At 40.6% G+C, this 17,460-nt stretch overlaps 1 protein-coding gene across 3 annotated transcripts in view; it reads right to left on the reverse strand.

Annotated features, from left to right (window-relative positions):
- TBC1D22A (TBC1 domain family member 22A) overlaps positions 1 to 1,559 on the reverse strand; it is a 155,468-nt gene extending 153,909 nt beyond the window's left edge. For 2 of the 3 annotated variants that reach the window (XM_052680816.1, XM_052680817.1), the window contains exon 1: positions 1,380 to 1,559. In XM_052680816.1, the coding sequence (XP_052536776.1) occupies positions 1,380 to 1,441 (62 nt within the window). In that variant the 5' untranslated portion in view covers positions 1,442 to 1,559. The remainder of the gene's footprint in view (positions 1 to 1,379) is intronic. The other variant, XM_052680815.1, reaches the window with a different exon arrangement.
- Between the last annotated feature and the right edge of the window lie 15,901 nt (positions 1,560 to 17,460).

Genomic DNA, 17,460 nt, shown 5'->3' on the forward strand with positions numbered 1-17,460 from the left:
TACACCTCATCCTTTAGAAAGGATGAAAGAAAAATGAATTACTCCACTGTTAAAACAGTTCCAGAATGGGAGCCCCATTGTTAAATAAACATCTGAATGGGCAATCTGAGCCTCTTATAAAGGTTAAAGGAGTTAATGGAGTTTGGGAAATATATTCCCTAGAAATTGCTGAATGGAAGAAAGTGTTGGTAGCTTTCACCTAGGATATGAAAGCTGGTTCTGCTCATCACACTTCAGGAGAAAAGAGAAGAGCCTCATAACATTTTGAAATACTACACAGGAAACCACACTTTACAGCTTTTTTGTCATATTTTAGTTTCAAGGCACAACTACTCAAATCCATAAAGAAAACAGGAACTTGTTAACCATCCTGTGCTTCGATCACCAAAGTACAGAAGTTACTAATTTTAACAAGATCTAAGAACTACAAACTGAGCCTGCATTAGAGAACAAGCTTCCTTTTTGTAAAAACACCTCTTACCATCACTAACCAATAATGCTTTTTCAAGTTTGCATACTCTTTGCTACAAAGAAAAGAGTTTTGCTCAGGACTATTTTTTTTTTAATGTTCTTTTGTTAATTTGCAACAATAAAAAGTTGTATTCAGAGATGTAAGAAAACATTAAGGTTTCTATTCTGATACTTTGGAATCTCTCAATCTTTGGCTAATAACAAAGAAGTAAAAGTTTCTCATCCTCTACTCAAACAGAGTGTGTTTACAAATGTGAGCATATTGAAGATATGGGACAGGACTACAGAAAAGCTGCTGTTACAGACCCACCATTAACAAAAGTGACTTTTTAGGTCTCCTTTTTAACCGCACTCTTCAAGTCAGCACTTTTTTAGGCTGTGCTGTGGGGAGATTTTTTTGGAGTTTTTTTGTTTGTTTGTTTGTTTTTTAGCTACAGCTCCTTAGTTTCTCACATAGAACCTTTTTCGGGGTGTTTAGACAGGTGAATTCAGCTAACACAGCCCCCTCGTTTACTCACAGCTTGTTTTTCAACACAAGCTGTAACCAAAACATACGAGACCACTAGCGATCTCCGATCACAGAAACAAAACCGCACACCCTGACACACATCGGGCACTGAGCTGAACAGAAGAACGACGGAGGGACCGAATCGCCTTACAACTTCCCGGACAGGACAGGGCAGGGCAGGGCAGTGACGGCACGGTCGCCTCCCTGCACCCAACGGACGTGCGGTGCGGGACGCCCTGAGGCGGCGGAGGGGGGCCGACGACCCGGGACGAGCTCAGAGCACCAGCTGAGAACAGCCGAGGGGCCCGGGCACTGCCGCCCCGCTACGGGCCCTGCGCTCCGGGGCTGCGACGGCGGGACCGGCCCGAGAGAGCCCCGGCCTTCCCGCCGCCCCTCTCACCTGCCCGGCACTTTCGTGCCGCTCCGCTTCCAGAACTGCTTCCTGCCCCCATCGTTCGCCATGGCGGCTGTCACCTCATCCCCGGCCCCGCGTCCCGTCCCGGCTGGCAGCCCCGACCCGCGCCCTCAGGGTTCACTCCCCCCAGTTCCCTTCTCCAGAAACTGGACTGAGCGCTGCCATCTTGGGACCGGGAAACAACGGCTCTCCTCATTCGCCCCCCGAGGAGACCCGGAGAATCCAGCCAACCAGAAGTGAGAATACTGCCGGGTGGGTCGGACCGGCCCAATGGCAGCGAGGGAGTGGCGGGTGGTGCGGAGGGCCTTCGGGGCAGCGTCTGGCCGGTGGCGGCGCCCTTCGTCCTGCCCACGATGGCGGCTGCCTCCACGGCTGGTGTGGGAGTTTAGATGTGTTCTGGGGCCGCTGAGGAAACCTAGGCTGAGGCTGCCGGCGTCGCGGTGCCTTTTTCTTCCTTTCCTGTGAAGCCCTCGCACCGTGTTTTAGTGTGTAGGGCACTGACTCGTAACGGTACCTGGCGCTGTGAACTGAAGTGTTGGCAAAAGGCCGCTTTGGCTGCACAGCGCTTAGGGTGTGATGCTTCCAGGCTTCAGGTCCTTTGGGTTGGGATGTGCATGAGGAGTAACTCACGGTTCTCTTGGTGAAGAATTGCAAAAGTTGATGACAGAAGGCCACATCAAGTGAAGATGCGAGGGCATTTCAATCAAATTAGAACTACTGTTATTTTATACTAAAATACATCGTGATTTCCTTTTGTTTCAGATGCATAGTTGGTAAATATAATTATTTACCCATTTATCTTCTGGGTGGGGGGAGGTTGGAGGGAAGGCTTTAATGTGTCATGGCTTTTACATTTAATACTGTAACACCATTTGTTCGCTTGCTTTTTGATTTTCTTTTGATCCTAAGATGCCTTACCTCTGCAAATAAAATTGGCATATTTCCATGTTACTCTGGACCATGACTCCTGAGAAAACAAAACTCATTACAGATGTTTTTTTGCTGCTTTCTACACAAGACTAATGTAATATTTCAGTGACTGCAGGGGATGTTCTGGCGTAACAAAGTTGGCAGGTAGTGTGATGTGTGACTTGTAACCCAGCATTTGTTCTTCAGCGTGTGTGTAAAATGCAAATTATTAAAGTAAATGCAAGTTATTAACAGTAAAAAATAATGAAGTTTTCTGCCTGCTTTGGGATCTACCTCCTAAGAGCTAACAACAATTTTTCTTAAGGAAATCACATAAGATCTTGGTCATAAGTGGAAGCTGCATGTTGCAGTAATTTCAGTGCTACTTATAGATGAGTTCGCAATGGATTGTATCCTCTTCTCTACTAGTGTCCTTTAAATAAGATCCATCTTAGAGATTATGGATCTGTAAGCATTTTGTAATGCACTGTGACCTTGAGTATCAGCAGTTTTAATGCAGTGCACAAGAAGCATAGTGTAATATGAACCATGCATTTTAACTGTGAAAATGAAACCAATAAGGGTCAGGAGTGGAACTTTGCTTAGTCTAAGATTAAGTTTGTATTAGATCCATTGCTGTTAGGATATAAAAAGGCAATACATTTGCTTGTGGCAGTCAAAAACATGATAAATCCATAGAATATATATTCTATCATAAGCAGTAATATGGATTTTAAAACTATGTTTCTCACTGAAACTGTGTTTACTCATTATTGATATTTCTCTAAAGGGAACTTAATTATTTTGAGGATAGGTAGCCTAGGCCATCTATAATCTTTGTGAAACTTGGCCTGAATGCTGATGCAAAGCCATTTGACTTTTATGTCAGTTGGGTGCAGCCATGTGGAACTTCTGGTTCATTTTAGAAGTGGAGATTTTATTGAATCAAGTCAGCACGGAGTTCACTGCATTATTTCATTTTAATTATATGTCTGTGTTACGTTATTCTTAAGTTTTCAATTCAGTGAAAAGTTCTGTACCAGAAACAAATAACTCTTGCATTGATTTATTCAACTGAATACTTCAGATAATTCTGATGTGCAGATGGTGCTACATTTGTATTGTGGAGAACAGGGAGTCCACATCGACAAAAGTGTTATTAATGGTAGAGCAGAATGAGAATGCAGGACTGTACTTTAGACTAAGCATAAGTTAAGCTTAAATTAGTGTATTCGGTTTGATTTCTTTCTTGTAACTTTATATTGTAATACAGAAGTTCTATTTATGTATAAATATATGTATTCTGAACTATTTTATGGAACATTGTATTAGAAGTATCTATCCTTAAAATACTGATTCAGGATACTGGTTCTCCAAGGATCTGCTTCTTCTGAAAGTCCTGTGGGCCATCTCAAAACTGAGCTCTTAATGATTCCACACGTAATTTATTTTCAACTGGAATGAAATGCCTTGAATTATCAAAATAATTTACTTTTACTTTTGGGGACCATTTTCCAGAGTTAAGTCACTAAATACAGTTGGTAAATAAAGATGCTCGGGAAGTTTATGTTCTAAAATATAGAAATGTACCTGTGTTCTTGGCTGGTCAAAAATTACGAGAGTTATAGCTTGCAGTAGCAATATTTAGAGAAAAGAATGGATTGATATGTTTATTCTTTGCTGTGATAGCTGGGGAGATATATAAACAGATGTTTCAGAGGGCATTCAGTTGCACCAATTTGTTTTCCAGCTCTTCTGTTGTGGAGAGCTTCAGGAAATCTAGCTGTGCTGGTGTGCTTACACTGGTAGACTTTTCTGCGAAGGTACGGCATGTATACTGTACAGCTTTCCTCATGACACACAGAAAAGTGTGGATTGATGGTAAAGAAAATTATCTAAGGTGACAATAGCACTCCCCTGAAAGCTTAGCTCTGTAGGCGCTAGGAGGATTTGCTGATTAAGTTGTTTAAGCTAGAGTGTGCTTTTTCATGCTTATCTTTACATTGCTGTGTCAGCAACATGCTATAATGTAAATGCAACACTGAGGTGAGGTTTGAAATGACTTATTTTAAGAGCCAACAATACTATGTCTCTTACTATCCACGTCTTGTTTACTTGAATCAGTAAGGAAAAAGTAAAAACAGTAAAAATTAGTCACTTCCATATCGAAGTATTGGTTTCTGCATGTCTTTACTGCTTTAACCAAGTTTAACCAGCTAATATAACACACAGTGCCTTCTGTGGTGCCTGATCACACTTCCTGTTTGGCTGATGAGAGCACCCTTCTGTCTAACCATTTCAGCCATCTACTTCATTGTAAAAGTCATGAAGGCAGAGGAAGTGAAGCTGCTGAGCAAACTAACCCAAGAACAGCATTCTACCAAAAAAAAAAAAGAAGAAACAAAGCCAGTTATATAAACAAGACAACAATCTTCGAGGGTTCGGTATCTTGTGTGAAAACAATATAGGGCAAGACAAGATAAATGGGAGAAGCAGTCAAGAGAACCATGAAAGAAAGAACAAAGGGATGCTAAAGAGGAAGGACAGCCAATAACAGGGTTGAAAGAGGTTACATCCGCATCTAAATGTGGATCTGAATGTCCAGTAAATCAAGTGTTCACAACAGTTCTTTCAGCGCAGTGCAGAGAAAAAGAGTGCGTGACAGGAGGGTCAGGAGGGGCATATTGGGCCCATGGATGGGGAGAAAAAGGCAGTTGTGCAGAGGGAGAAACAGCAAGATCTGAGCAAAGGTGGTATATTTGTGAATAAGAAAGTCCAAAAATGACAAGTAAGCGTTGTCATTTTGAACAATGAATGCAGGTCAATGAAGATGATCTGGAAGCGGGAGTGATTTCATCTTTGTCTCTAATTGATTTAATGTGGATAGACAGTGAGAAATTCAGAGGAAACCTTGAAATGTAGACATGTGGCAAAAAATATATATATTTTTGAAGGAGTAGAATACTGTGGTAATATACTGCTGAAAGGTGGCAGTGCATTGGAGAAAACTCCTTTAGTGTGATTTTTATGTTCCACATCAGCTCCACAGCAGCACATGAAGTGACAGGAGGGTACATCAGAAATAGGGTCTAGCTACTGGAGGCCAAAAGGGCTGGCACGAAAACAGGAAGGAAGGAACATGGTGGAGGAGTTGAGAAGCATAATGGAATCATTTCCTAAGGTAGAGCTGTTCTCAGGAGCACTGATGTGAGAGAAGGAGCCAAAGTTTGTGGCCTAATCATGGTGAGCACCTGCTTACTACAGCAAACCACATCCAAGAAAAGTAAAAAAAAATAATAGGAAAACATGGCAAAAGGAGTACTGAATGTGTAGCCAGAGGTGAAGGGAAGCCAGAGGTAGAGACTCAGCAGTCTGAATGGTGCTGCTTTTTGAGCCTGTAAAGAAACTGAATTTCTAGTAGAGTCCTCTGATGTAGCAAGGAATGGCCATTAAAGACTTCTGTAACATATTTTTCAGTAGCAGAATTGGATATTCAGTCAACCTCATGGTGAAAAAGTAGACGTGAAGAAGAAACATTAATTAATTTTTGCCTTCTATAAAAGAAGGTGCTGAAATATTCATGTGTGTGATTGGGAGTATTCTGAATAAGAGGGACAAACAAAGAGAACAAATGTGAAAGCTAAGACACAAGGATTTGTGTGAAGGCTGTCAGCATGAATCCTTCAAAACTTGGAAGCATAAGCATTTCAGGTGGACAAAAACACAGCTGATGTGATCTGGGAGATGCAGCAGAAAAGGTCAACCAGGGGAGCAGTACTGAAAGTTGAAGTAAATCAGAGAGGAAGAAAAGAGAAAGGAATCACCATGAGAGAACTGATGGCCAGGGGGAGTCGTTGTCACAGGCAGACAGTCATCATAGGGTTTTGTAATCTTCTTCTCTGTAAATGGCCTTCTCTTTCACATGAATTGAGCAAGATTTCAGGGGAAGGAGAGTGAGGAACAGACTTTCCAAACTACACTGGCACTGACACACTCTCTCGCAAGTAACTGGGAAATAGGTAATGAAACTGCAGAGAGCACAAATAAATATTGTCTGTCTCTGGGTAAACGTCTGTCTTCCTGTGTCTTCTCCTGGATAAGCGGAAGATGTGGGTAGCTTTAAAAATATTTTCTTCATTAAAAAATTAGTGACAGCACTCCTGTTTACATTTGATGCAGTTTTAGGTGAAGGTGTTTAATTTTGCTTTGGTTTATCTGTCACACAGATCACTACTGCTGGCTGCCGGGTGCACCCCAGCTGAGCAGTGAGCTCACCCATGGCCTGGAGCGCAGAACTCCCCCTGCAGCGCTGGTGCAATGCGGTGCTGAGGCCTGTGTGACACAGGAGGGATGGCTCTTCCTAAATCTTGGGTAGGAGACAGAGAAGTTGGCAAAAGTGACAAGTTCTCTTTCCAAGATACTTCTTGTTCCTTGAAATTCCACCTTATTATGTCTTCAGAACATATGGTGAAGGTTTAAACACAGCATTGCACCATGACAGAACTTCAAACAGAGAATTAAATGATTGCATATTTGGTTCTGAGCCACAATGGTTCTGTTCATTATTGATAGAGGTTTCTTTTACTTAAACTATACATTTTCCAGGCTGGATGTGGCTCTGGGCAGCCTGGTCTGGTGGTTGGCAACCCTGCACATAGCAGTGGGGTTGAAACTGGATGATCACTGTGGTCCTTTTCAATCCAGGCCATTCTATGATTCCATGATTTCAAATCAGTTTCTGCAAATTTAGCTTGCTATCGAAACAAGATGCAGAGGAAAATCATTGTGGCAGTAGATGATTTTTCCCGAGGCTAAAATATCTTCCTGAATTGTTGGGAGAACTTAAGAGGTGCTGGTTGACCTGTGTAGAACTGCAGATTGATGTGGAGATAGGCAGTAATATCTCCCAAAAGTCAGAGTACGCCATACATTCGAGCACACACATCCACTTTTTTTTTCTCAGAGTCCCAATGAATAGCAACACTGTTTACTATTGCTTTAATGTAAGAAGTGAAAAATAAGCAGATGAAAACGCAAAAGGTGGAATCCTGAAGATTTTCTTCTGAACCTACAAGTTGGCTCAATGCAGAGATGTTGCATTTGGCATGGCACTGGCAGCAATCACGTGCTTGTCCCCCTCCATTTTTTGGTCAAAAAGCTGTTCAGCAGTGAATCTGTAACTCTCCCCAGGTGCCTAAGAATAATGGAGACATGGTACTACACATGTTTGATGGATTATCTCCAGCAGATATCTTCAGGTGTTAGTATGCATCAAACTGTGTGTTAATCTTTATCTACAATTTATCCTGAGAGCTACAGCAAACATTTATTCTCTGGTAATCTTCACGACTGATCGACTGATTGCTGCAGTTTTGTTTTTTCCCCTCTAGTTCTGACTTTGGCCATCCAGCTCTGTCACCAGCACTGTTTGAAACTCCTCATGGATCTTCCCCTCAGACCTCTATATCTAATTCAAACAGACCTCACCTTTTATCCCTCAAAGCCACTCTTAGTGCCTTTTCTGTGTTTTCTGGGTCTATGTCAGGGATTAGGTTTTGGTGATATCCCTCGAGGGTAACAAAGCCTTGCCCATGCTTTTCAACCACTTTTTGCTCTCAATTAATTTCTCTTTAATCCAAATGTGTACTAGAAGTTAATTAAGTTTCATAGTTTGCTTTTCAATCCATTTCTGAGTTTCTGTGTAGGAGTTGAAATGTACCCTTAAACTGAAAACAGCCTTCTTCCTTTCTTTTTAGTGTTCCATATGTTTTTGGTATTCTAGTGACTCCAGACAGTATAAGGTAGCTGAAAAATACAGAGCAGAATATAAATTCGCTGTTGTATGTGATATAATTTCCAAAAATATCTTCAGTATAATACATTATAGTTATTATTCAAGTCAAGTGAGTTACATCAAAATCATGTTTTCTCTCCTTAAAGAGGAATGGATTTGCTACTTCAGAGGTATGTTTATATTAGGTCTCATTAGCTGTTCTTTATTGCTTGAACTTTTTGATGCTGTTTCTGTGATTTGTGTGTACGTTCATTTGAGGAAGAGCAAATATTTAGAAGAGTGATGAGTATAACAAATATATTGGAGCTGGAGCTTTAGTAGCAGGATCCTTCTAACATGATTTGCAGTAGAAAATAATTACTGAGAGCTGCTGCAGAAATGCTGTTCACTGGTGAAAGAGGCATAAGCAAAATTATACTGCAAAGAAAATAACAGTAATTCCAGAGTTTTGTGATGAAATAAAATATGATAAAGGTGGTAAAATAATTTATTAACCATTTGTTTTGAAGTTTTGCCACTTATCGAAGAGGTTACTCTGTTAGCACTAGGATTTACAAAGCACCCACTGACAGAAGATGATAAATATTAACCAAGATTTCAATTTTTTGCTGGAAAAAAAAAAAAAAAAAAAAAGCCTACATGGTCTTGTTCTTTTTACCTGAATGTAAGTTAGAGGCTGTTACTCTTCTGAAACAAGTAGGAATAGTTGAAGCTTTTCAGCTAAAGGGAAAAAGGAAAACTCAAAGAGGGAGAGTGAAATATTTTGCTATTCATATCACTTCCTAGTATAACACAGCATGTATCATCATGTTGTAAAGTAATAAAAGAAAGAACAGCTTAGCTTCTAAACCTTGAAATGAAAAATTGCAATTTCACTTGAATGATCTTGACAGTTGTTTCAGGACTGGCAATCTTAGCGCCAGAAATGAACTAAGAATACTGACGTAAAACCACCAAAGAAGCTCTGAGTTTTGAAGGGAAAATGATAAGGCAATCACAGGCAGCTCCTCAGAAGTTAAAGCCATTTTAAATAGAAAGAGCTCAAAGGATTAATCTCTTATACTGAAATCCTGAAGTACAGTGGTAATAATTCTGGTATGCACGGTCATTAGAATAAGATTTCACAAGTAGCCCGAGGAAATAAAGGTTATGCATCATTTTTCAAAAATCTCTCCGACTCTGCAAGTCAGCCATAGAGTTGAGCCATGAAAAAGAGCAATATTGAAATGATAATGAATCCTGAAAACTTCTGTGTTTTCTCCTTTTCGATTTTGTTTTGTGAAAGATTCGTACAGAGGTAGGATCTAACTGGTTTAGCCAAGGGTAAAATAAGCAGGTTTCTACCAAGCAAATCTTTGTCTGTTTTTTAGCACAGACATAAATGTACATATATATATTTATCAGCGAATCAAATTTTATAAATATTGTCTGATAAAAGCTTTAAACTCATAGCTGATGTCATACCATGCTTGTGTTGCACTTTAATAATAATAATAGAATTGTTAATCTTACTAATATCAAACTGATCCCATGCCATCTTTATTGTTTATGATAAATGGACTTTGTAAATAATTTGTCTGTGGTACCCATCTGTTTGGACCAGTTTTCAGATAATGCTAGCCAGCATTCTTATTAATGCCCTAAAAATTAAAATCACTGGTGCTGCATATTTGTAGGTGGCAAAAATTAAGAGCTGCAAATAATGATAATAGCAATCAGTGCTCTAGAAGATAGCAGTCGTAGCATGATTTAACATCTGGAAATTGAAGTTAAGGGGGAAATGCCATCAGAACACTGAAAATCACAGATTGGTCTGAGTTGGAAGGGGCCTTAATGGCCACATGATTCCAGCCCCACTGTTATGGGCAGAAAGATGAGGCATTACATCATTCAGCAGAGGATGTAGGAGCTTCTCCACAAGTTAAGTTCCTTAAGTCATGACAGGATGTCTTGCTGAAAGATGTGCTGTAGTGCAGCTACAATTCTTTGGGCTTGATTGAGGTTTTACTGTTTGAAAATCTATGTTCTCTCAGCAGAAAATCAGAGAAGATGATCAAAACGGTCTCTAGCCTTAAAGCCTATGAATTGTTCTCAGAGCTATTCCCTTCTGACTTTCTTCTTACTACATCTCTCTTGTGGGTTGTATTACTTAAACACTCTACAATAAACAGCTACATTACATTGTTTTAGATATGGCATGTGTATATAAATGTACTTTGATACAGATATTTAGTGCTACATAGAAGTAAAATGTAGTTTTATTGGAGTATTTCCAAGAACATTGGTGGTTTTTTTCTGTGGCAAGAGGAAACTTGGTGGAACAAACTTACTTCAATTGCTCTGTCTAAAGATCAGCTTTCATATACCTGTGTAGATGAAGAAATAGAGCCATATTTTCTAGCCCAGCTAAGATCTATGCTGCTGTTTTCAAAGGTATTGTGTCTTGGAAAGAAGCAGGAAACTCAGGAGAGAAGGCTCCTTCTACAACGTGCTTCAGGAAAGGTGGTGTGAATCTGGGCCTTTCCCTTAGCAGAGGATACCTCAAGCAATTTCTTCCTGTCTTTTAAAAATTAGCCAGTTGAAGTGTGAACATCTGTGCGCAGTGAAGGAATAAATCACCACAGCAGCAATTTTATGAGTCCTTTATAGTATTCCAATTTTCCGTCTGCTACACATTGCACAATGGTAGAAAGTATCTGCTTTATTTCAATGCCAGCAGTTGGCAACATGCTCAAAACCAGTAAAATTTATTAGAAAACCATCATGGTGGAGAAATAGCAGTCATTTTTCATCTAGCGCTAAGAAGTGATGGAGTTAGGGTACCACTGACTTCAGCAGACTTTGGTTTTGTCCATGGAGTTTTCCATAGCATTGTTGCCTTTAGTGCTGTTGCAGTGGTTCAGCAGCCTGTCAGTACCTAACTTTACATAGGCAAATATGTGCTGCTTTATAAGCCAGTGCTGTTCCTCAGCACCATGTCTAGTTGCACTTTTCAGCATGTTCAAGCACACCTGGAAGGTGCCATGCTGCCCTTGGCTCCACTGAAAACAGTGTCATTGTCTCAACAAGATGCGATGATGCCAGCAAAAGATCAGTACCTTGATGAGGAGCTGCTGGCTCAAAACCATGGTGATATTTGATAGTTGGAACACTTTCCAAAGCAGTTCCCATGGTGTGAAATTCTAGCGACCCGATTTGTCTCTCTGCTGAGCAATTGAGTTGATTCATCTGTAACAGTGTCTGCCAGCCTGAGATAACAAGAAAAATTGCACCGTCTATCCATGTTAGTTTTCAATCTGTCAGGTATTTCAATAGTATATTTGCAAAAGAAGTGTTTCAAATCCAAACAATTAATTCAGTGGGGAAGAGAGGAAAGGGCTTTAGCTGTTTCTTGCTGTTGATTCCAGACAAGTCTTACATTTAGTCACCCATCGTATGGCTGCATGTACTTGGAAGCTCTGTGCTGTGGTGTGAAGGCTTGCAGCCTCTCAGGAGGTGCGTTTAAAGCCCCCTGTGCTCCAGCCCTCCATTCAGCCGCCTGCTGCCTGCCATGCCCACCTCTCCCTGTCTGGGACGGGCCATGACAGCCATGTGCCTCCATGTCTCAGTGTGGTGAGAGGCCAGGAGCTGAGCTGAAGGGATCTTCGCTGCAGCAAGCTCAGCTCTCAGCTGGGAAATGAGTCTGAGAGGAGATTAGAGTTGTTCAGAGTGCTAAAGCAGCATCATTTTGGATGTCAGTATATAGTAGTCAAGGATTACGCAACTTGAGTAAAACTGCTTAAAAGGGGTTAGTCAAACTGTTTGGACTGTTTGTGTCCTCTCCTGCAGTCAGTGTTGGCTTCAGCAGAAGTTGGCCCACATCCTGTATCATCCAATTTGAGGATTTAGGTACCCAAAGGCAGTTATTTCTGTAAAGTTGCTTCCTTTTGTAATTGAGGAGGAAAATAATGACTCCAATAAGCTTCAATTAAAAAAAAAAAAAAAAAAAAAAGGAAAAGAGAGGGTTCTGCATCATCCCTTCATGTTCTGCTGACATGTATGCCACTTTTGGCATTATTTGTCTGCTTATGATCTGGTTGATAAAACCACAGTACTTATTGAAGTTTTGAACTTATTTCAATTGTTGCAGTAGAAGTTGCTTATTGATGTTATCATAGGAAGCATATATCCCTTGGGAAGAGGCAAGCTCAACAATGTCAAGCTTCTATCATATTTCTTCAGCTCAAATCTATCAAAAATGTTCCCTGTTTCATCCTTGTGTTCTGGGGTGCTGCATAGCTTAAAGAGTTCACATACATTCTAGATTAACTTTTATATACTGATACTGTGTATTATAGCATTTGAATTGTAAAAGCTTCAGAATCATCTGTGAAAAAAACTCTCTAACTTTTTTCTTTAAACCCAAACAAAGCAGAACCCACTTTTCACATGGGAAGATTGGGTTCTCCACTTCTGTGGTGCAAGAGCAACCTGAGCATTCCTTTCACCTGAAGAGAATTGCTCAGTGTTAGTTTGCTACTTTGTTTATTTCAACAGTGAAGCTGTATGATCTTTTCCTCTGGCAGAAGAAACAAGAAAGCAACTTTGTCAGAGCTGTTCTGAAAAGCCTTTTGTAGCATCCATCAACTCCTGTGAACTTCAGGGGAATCGCTCATGCCTTTCATCCCAAGAAATAAGGATCAATACCTGAGAGATCTCTTATAGGCCTAGGAGTCCTGGGGACATGAGCCAGCATTAGGCACTTTGGTGCTCTGAATATTTCCCTTTCCACACAGCCTTCCTTTCTGATGCTCATCTACACTGTGCTGCTATAGATTTTTCCCTGACAGGTGCAGCTCAGTGTATGCATACACAAGGCCTGGAAGAAACTGAACCTACGGGTTGGGATTTCACATTGCTCTAAGAAACACTGGTCCACGTACAGAAACTATGGATTCTAAGGATTGTAAACTTCATGAAAGACATTTTTATTTCTCTGAAATAGTCCAAGAAATTTTATAGCAGCAACAATAATAGCCTTGTTGCTTTTGTGGGAGGTTTGGGCTTCATGACTTGGTTCTTTTCTAGTACAATTAGCCTACTTTGTTTATCCTCTGTCCTGTAATCAAATGAACTCATTGTAGCATCACTGTTTATGTAAGTGGCTCTCACTCCTGTATCCTGGGACATCAATGCTTTTTCCCACCAAAACAGACCAAAACAATAATTCCATCTAGTATCCCTCATACAAAGTACCATCAGAACTGACTGCCTTGATTTTAGTTCTCTGTTGATCAAGTATTGTACATTCAATGTGTGATTTCTCCTGCAGGAAGGAAGCACATAGCTCAGGAGTGTCTTCCTACCTGCAGAGGAGAACTCAGGGATTGCCCCCTTTGTCAACAGTGTTTCCATCCATTACACCATAATAAATGACATTTGTATTACTAATAATGCCTCTTCAAGATAGAGCAAGTGTCTTCTGAGGTTGCTTTTAATACCTCTTTATGAGGTTGCAATAAGAGGTGTCCTGGAGTCTGTCAGCAAAACAGTGTTGAGTAGAGGGGTTGGTTCTGCTCAGTGCTGTAATGGTTTGGTAATCTCATTCTCCAGAATCAAGCCAATTACCACTTGCAGCATGCCCAGGTGTCAGCCAGCTGAAGATCAAAGCATTCTGGCCTGCTCTTTGAACATGACTCGTTTTCATGTCAGCATGACCATTGGGCAGTTAATGTGAATCTGGCATTTTTGGAACCTGTCTACTTTGAGAGTAGCATTAGTGCTTTAGGAGACAAAGTCTGTTTTCTTGCAGTCACTACAACACTGACTGCTTTAAGATTATCACGGAAAAAAGATAATCCACAAAAAGAAAAAAATGGTCCTTCCTGAAGTTTGAAAAGCCCATTCTACTGTACCACTAGTGCTGCACTTGGCTGTAGGTGGGTAATGCAAGGAAGTGGAGATTTTGGCTTGAGAGGACTAAAAATCCTGCATGTTTCTTGATCTATTTCATAAGATTTTTGCCAGTTTGTATCTTCCCTATACATACATGCTGGAAATTCTGCAAAAGAATGTTGACTCAGAAAAAGACTTCTCCAAACTCCAGCGCTATGATAATTGTGCTCATACAAACCCATATAAAAGCTGCCTGAACAGCAGTAGTCAACCGTGCCAAATACATTCAGCTGTTTACTTTCAAGATAAGCAGTGCTGCGGGGATCTTGGCAAACAGCCCCCACTATTTGAAAGCTGAGGAAATTCCCACTGGGCCTGCTACCAAACAGTTTCTTGCAGCCATTTCATAGGCTTTTACTGCTGTGGTGTTCTGAAGCACTGGTGGTTCGCAGCCTCTCACTGCTCAGGAATCCAGCTGAGCTGCTTCACAGAGCGCTGCTCAGCTTTCCTCCGCTGCAAACGCAATTCAGCCACTCCCAGCTGTGTTCTGCCCACTTAAGGCAATGATTAATTTCCTTCCCATGGCTTCAATATAAAAGTAATCTTCCCTGAGTGATGTGCTGCATTTCTGTTCCTTTTTGCAACGTTTTTTAATATTAGGGCTGTGAATGCTTGCTTTTTCACATTAGAGTTTTCAGAAATATCATGTCTTAACTTCCCATTTCTAATCTCATGGTCCTACAGAAACAGACTGACGACAAATCTGTAGCTGAGAATTGTATTTTTATGTATTTTTATTTAATCTCTTTATATGGGAAATGCTACATATTGATTCATGCCTAATTGCTTACTACCTAGTAATAAAAAACCATTTGTAAAGCCTGAGTAAAACCTGCTTTCCATCACAGTAATTCATTTTTCAACTGCTGTGTGTTTCTATTATTTGTTATTTCTAGGCTGTATTGTAGGGACTAGCACCTGATAATGACAGTAAAGGGTATAAAAGTTGGTGGTAGATTGCTAAGTTGGGAGGCCCAGCATTTTCTGCATTTGCCTGAAATTAATGTGTATGCCCAAAGCAGCATCCCCTGTTTGTCATGGCAGCTACACTGCTGCAGTTCAGACTGGTGCCCCATAAAGGTAGACTGCAGTGCAGCTTGAAGAATGAAGAAGTAGAATGATTAAAAACAACATTCATGTAGAATTTCCTAGAATCTAGACTGTTGTAATAAAGTGATGAAACCTGTAATTAAAATGTTCTGACGAGCCAAGGAACCATTCTTAAAGTTTCACCGTTTTGCATCTGAGAGAAAAAAAAATCTGCCTCAATGCCCAGCTCACTTCTGAGTGGTCAAAGGCTTTCATCAAACTGATGGATATTCCACAGATTTTTTTTTCTCTTTCCACACTGAATAGTAACAAATGAGATGATTGCATCTGAGAGACCGCATGGTCCGTACTATTTTGTGCATTTGTGCTAGGTGGTGCACTGAAACAATCAATAGCATTCATTTCTGAACTATTCCAGGCTACAAAATGCCTCATGTAGGATTCAATTATTCTCTGGTAGTATGCTGTTAACAAGGTATTGGGTCTGTAGGCATTTTTTCTGCTTTTTGCATCAGCTTTCCATCAGCTTATGACTCCATGACAATGAAAGATTATATCTTACAGAAGAAAATATACATTCAAATTCACTGATAGACATAAACTTGAAATTTGATGTGCTTATGCAATTTCATTATTATATCTAACTAACAGTAGCTTCTTGACCAAATGAAAGTGGTGCACTACCACTCATGCCATGCTCGTGCAAGAGTCAGAGATTTGCATAGGAAATACATTGAACCATGGGTTTCCACTCATGGAAAATTGCCAGAGGAGGATTCTGTGTACCTGCTCTTAATGACAGTGGTATTCCACATACATGTGGGCGCTTTTTGCTTTTAGCCAGATTAACTTTATGCTCGTTGTGCCAGAAGCATTGAGTGGCAGGTGTTGTCTGGATAAACAGCAGTAAGTGCTGAAGCAATTCTCATACAGTGAGTTGGAATTTGTGAAAAGTAGGATGAGTAATAACACTTCAAAGATACTCTAGAAGCACAACAAACTGAATGCACCCTGCCAGCTCATGCTTCTAATCTTCAAACCAAGAAGTGGAGTCTTCTGCACAGGGTTAAACATGGGCACAGATGTTAACATGTTATTGCCTACCCCCTCTGTCAGCAACATCTTTGGTTCTGAGACCACAATAATGATGAAAAATACTGTGATTTCACAGAACTGCCACTTCACCAGATGTCAGTTAAATTAAGTAGCTGCCCAGAAAAAAAAAAGAAAAGAAAAGAAAAGAAAAGAAGAAAAAAAGAATGAGATTGTGTGTGATTTATGTAAGGTGTTGTAAAAGATTATTTGTAAATATTTATGGTAGGGGTGCATAAATAAGCAGCAGTGTGTTGCATTGTAAGTAGATCTGGGAAAGAACAAATTGCTACAATAAGTAGCTGAAATAAGTTACACGGCCAAATACTAATGCTATGTGTCTCTGCAGATACAGTATCAGATGGGCAGTATATACAGTAATTGAAGATTGAAAGTATATACAGTATCAGAAGATTTATTTAGGCATGATAGCATCTTCACTGTTGCAAAACTGTTAAATACCAGCATGTTTCAATTTGATGGTAAGCACACTGTTTCTACAATTGCTGTGTCTCTTGAAGGGGCTGTGATGTATCTACATCAACTTAAGGCTGTTAAAATTCAGTAATCATTTTGCTTGAAACCTGTTTGTTTTTCTGGATACTTGTACTGTAGCAGGAACTTGAAACATAGTTATGAAACTATGAAAAATCAGGTAGTGGCCATCAACTCCTGAGCTGCTCTAGCCCCTTTGATGTCTTCTTCCAGATGTCCCAGGAAATTTGAGGCCTGGAAATTCATTTGGAATTATAAGTCCAGTGGAATCATAGAATCCTAGAATGGCCTGAGTTGAAAAAGAACACAATGCTCATCCAGTTTCAACCCCCTGCTGTGTGCAGGTCGCCAACCAGCAGACCAGGCTGCCCAGAGCCACATCCAGCCTGGCCTTGAATGCCTCCAGGGATGGGGCATCCACAGCCTCCTTGGGCAGCCTGTTCAGTACATCACCACCCCCTGTGTGAAAAGCTTCCTCCTAATATCTAACACCTAAACCTCCCCTGTCTCAGTTTAAAACAATTCCCCCTTGTCCTATCACTATCCACCCTTATAAGCATTCATTCCCCCTCTTGTTTATATGCTCCTTTTAAATACTGGAAGGCCACAATAATGTCCATCCAGAGCCTTCTCTTCTCCAAGCTTAACAAGCCCAGTTAACTCAACCTTTCCTCATAGGAGAGCTGCTCCAGCCCTCTGATCATCTTAGTGGCCCTCCTCTGGACCTGCTCCAAGAGCTCCACGTCCTTCCTGTACCGGGGCACCCAGGCCTGGACTCAGTACTGCAGATGG

The sequence above is a fragment of the Tympanuchus pallidicinctus genome, unplaced genomic scaffold (genome assembly GCF_026119805.1).
Source record: "Tympanuchus pallidicinctus isolate F22 unplaced genomic scaffold, pur_lepc_1.0 scaffold19, whole genome shotgun sequence".
NCBI lineage: Eukaryota > Metazoa > Chordata > Aves > Galliformes > Phasianidae > Tympanuchus > Tympanuchus pallidicinctus.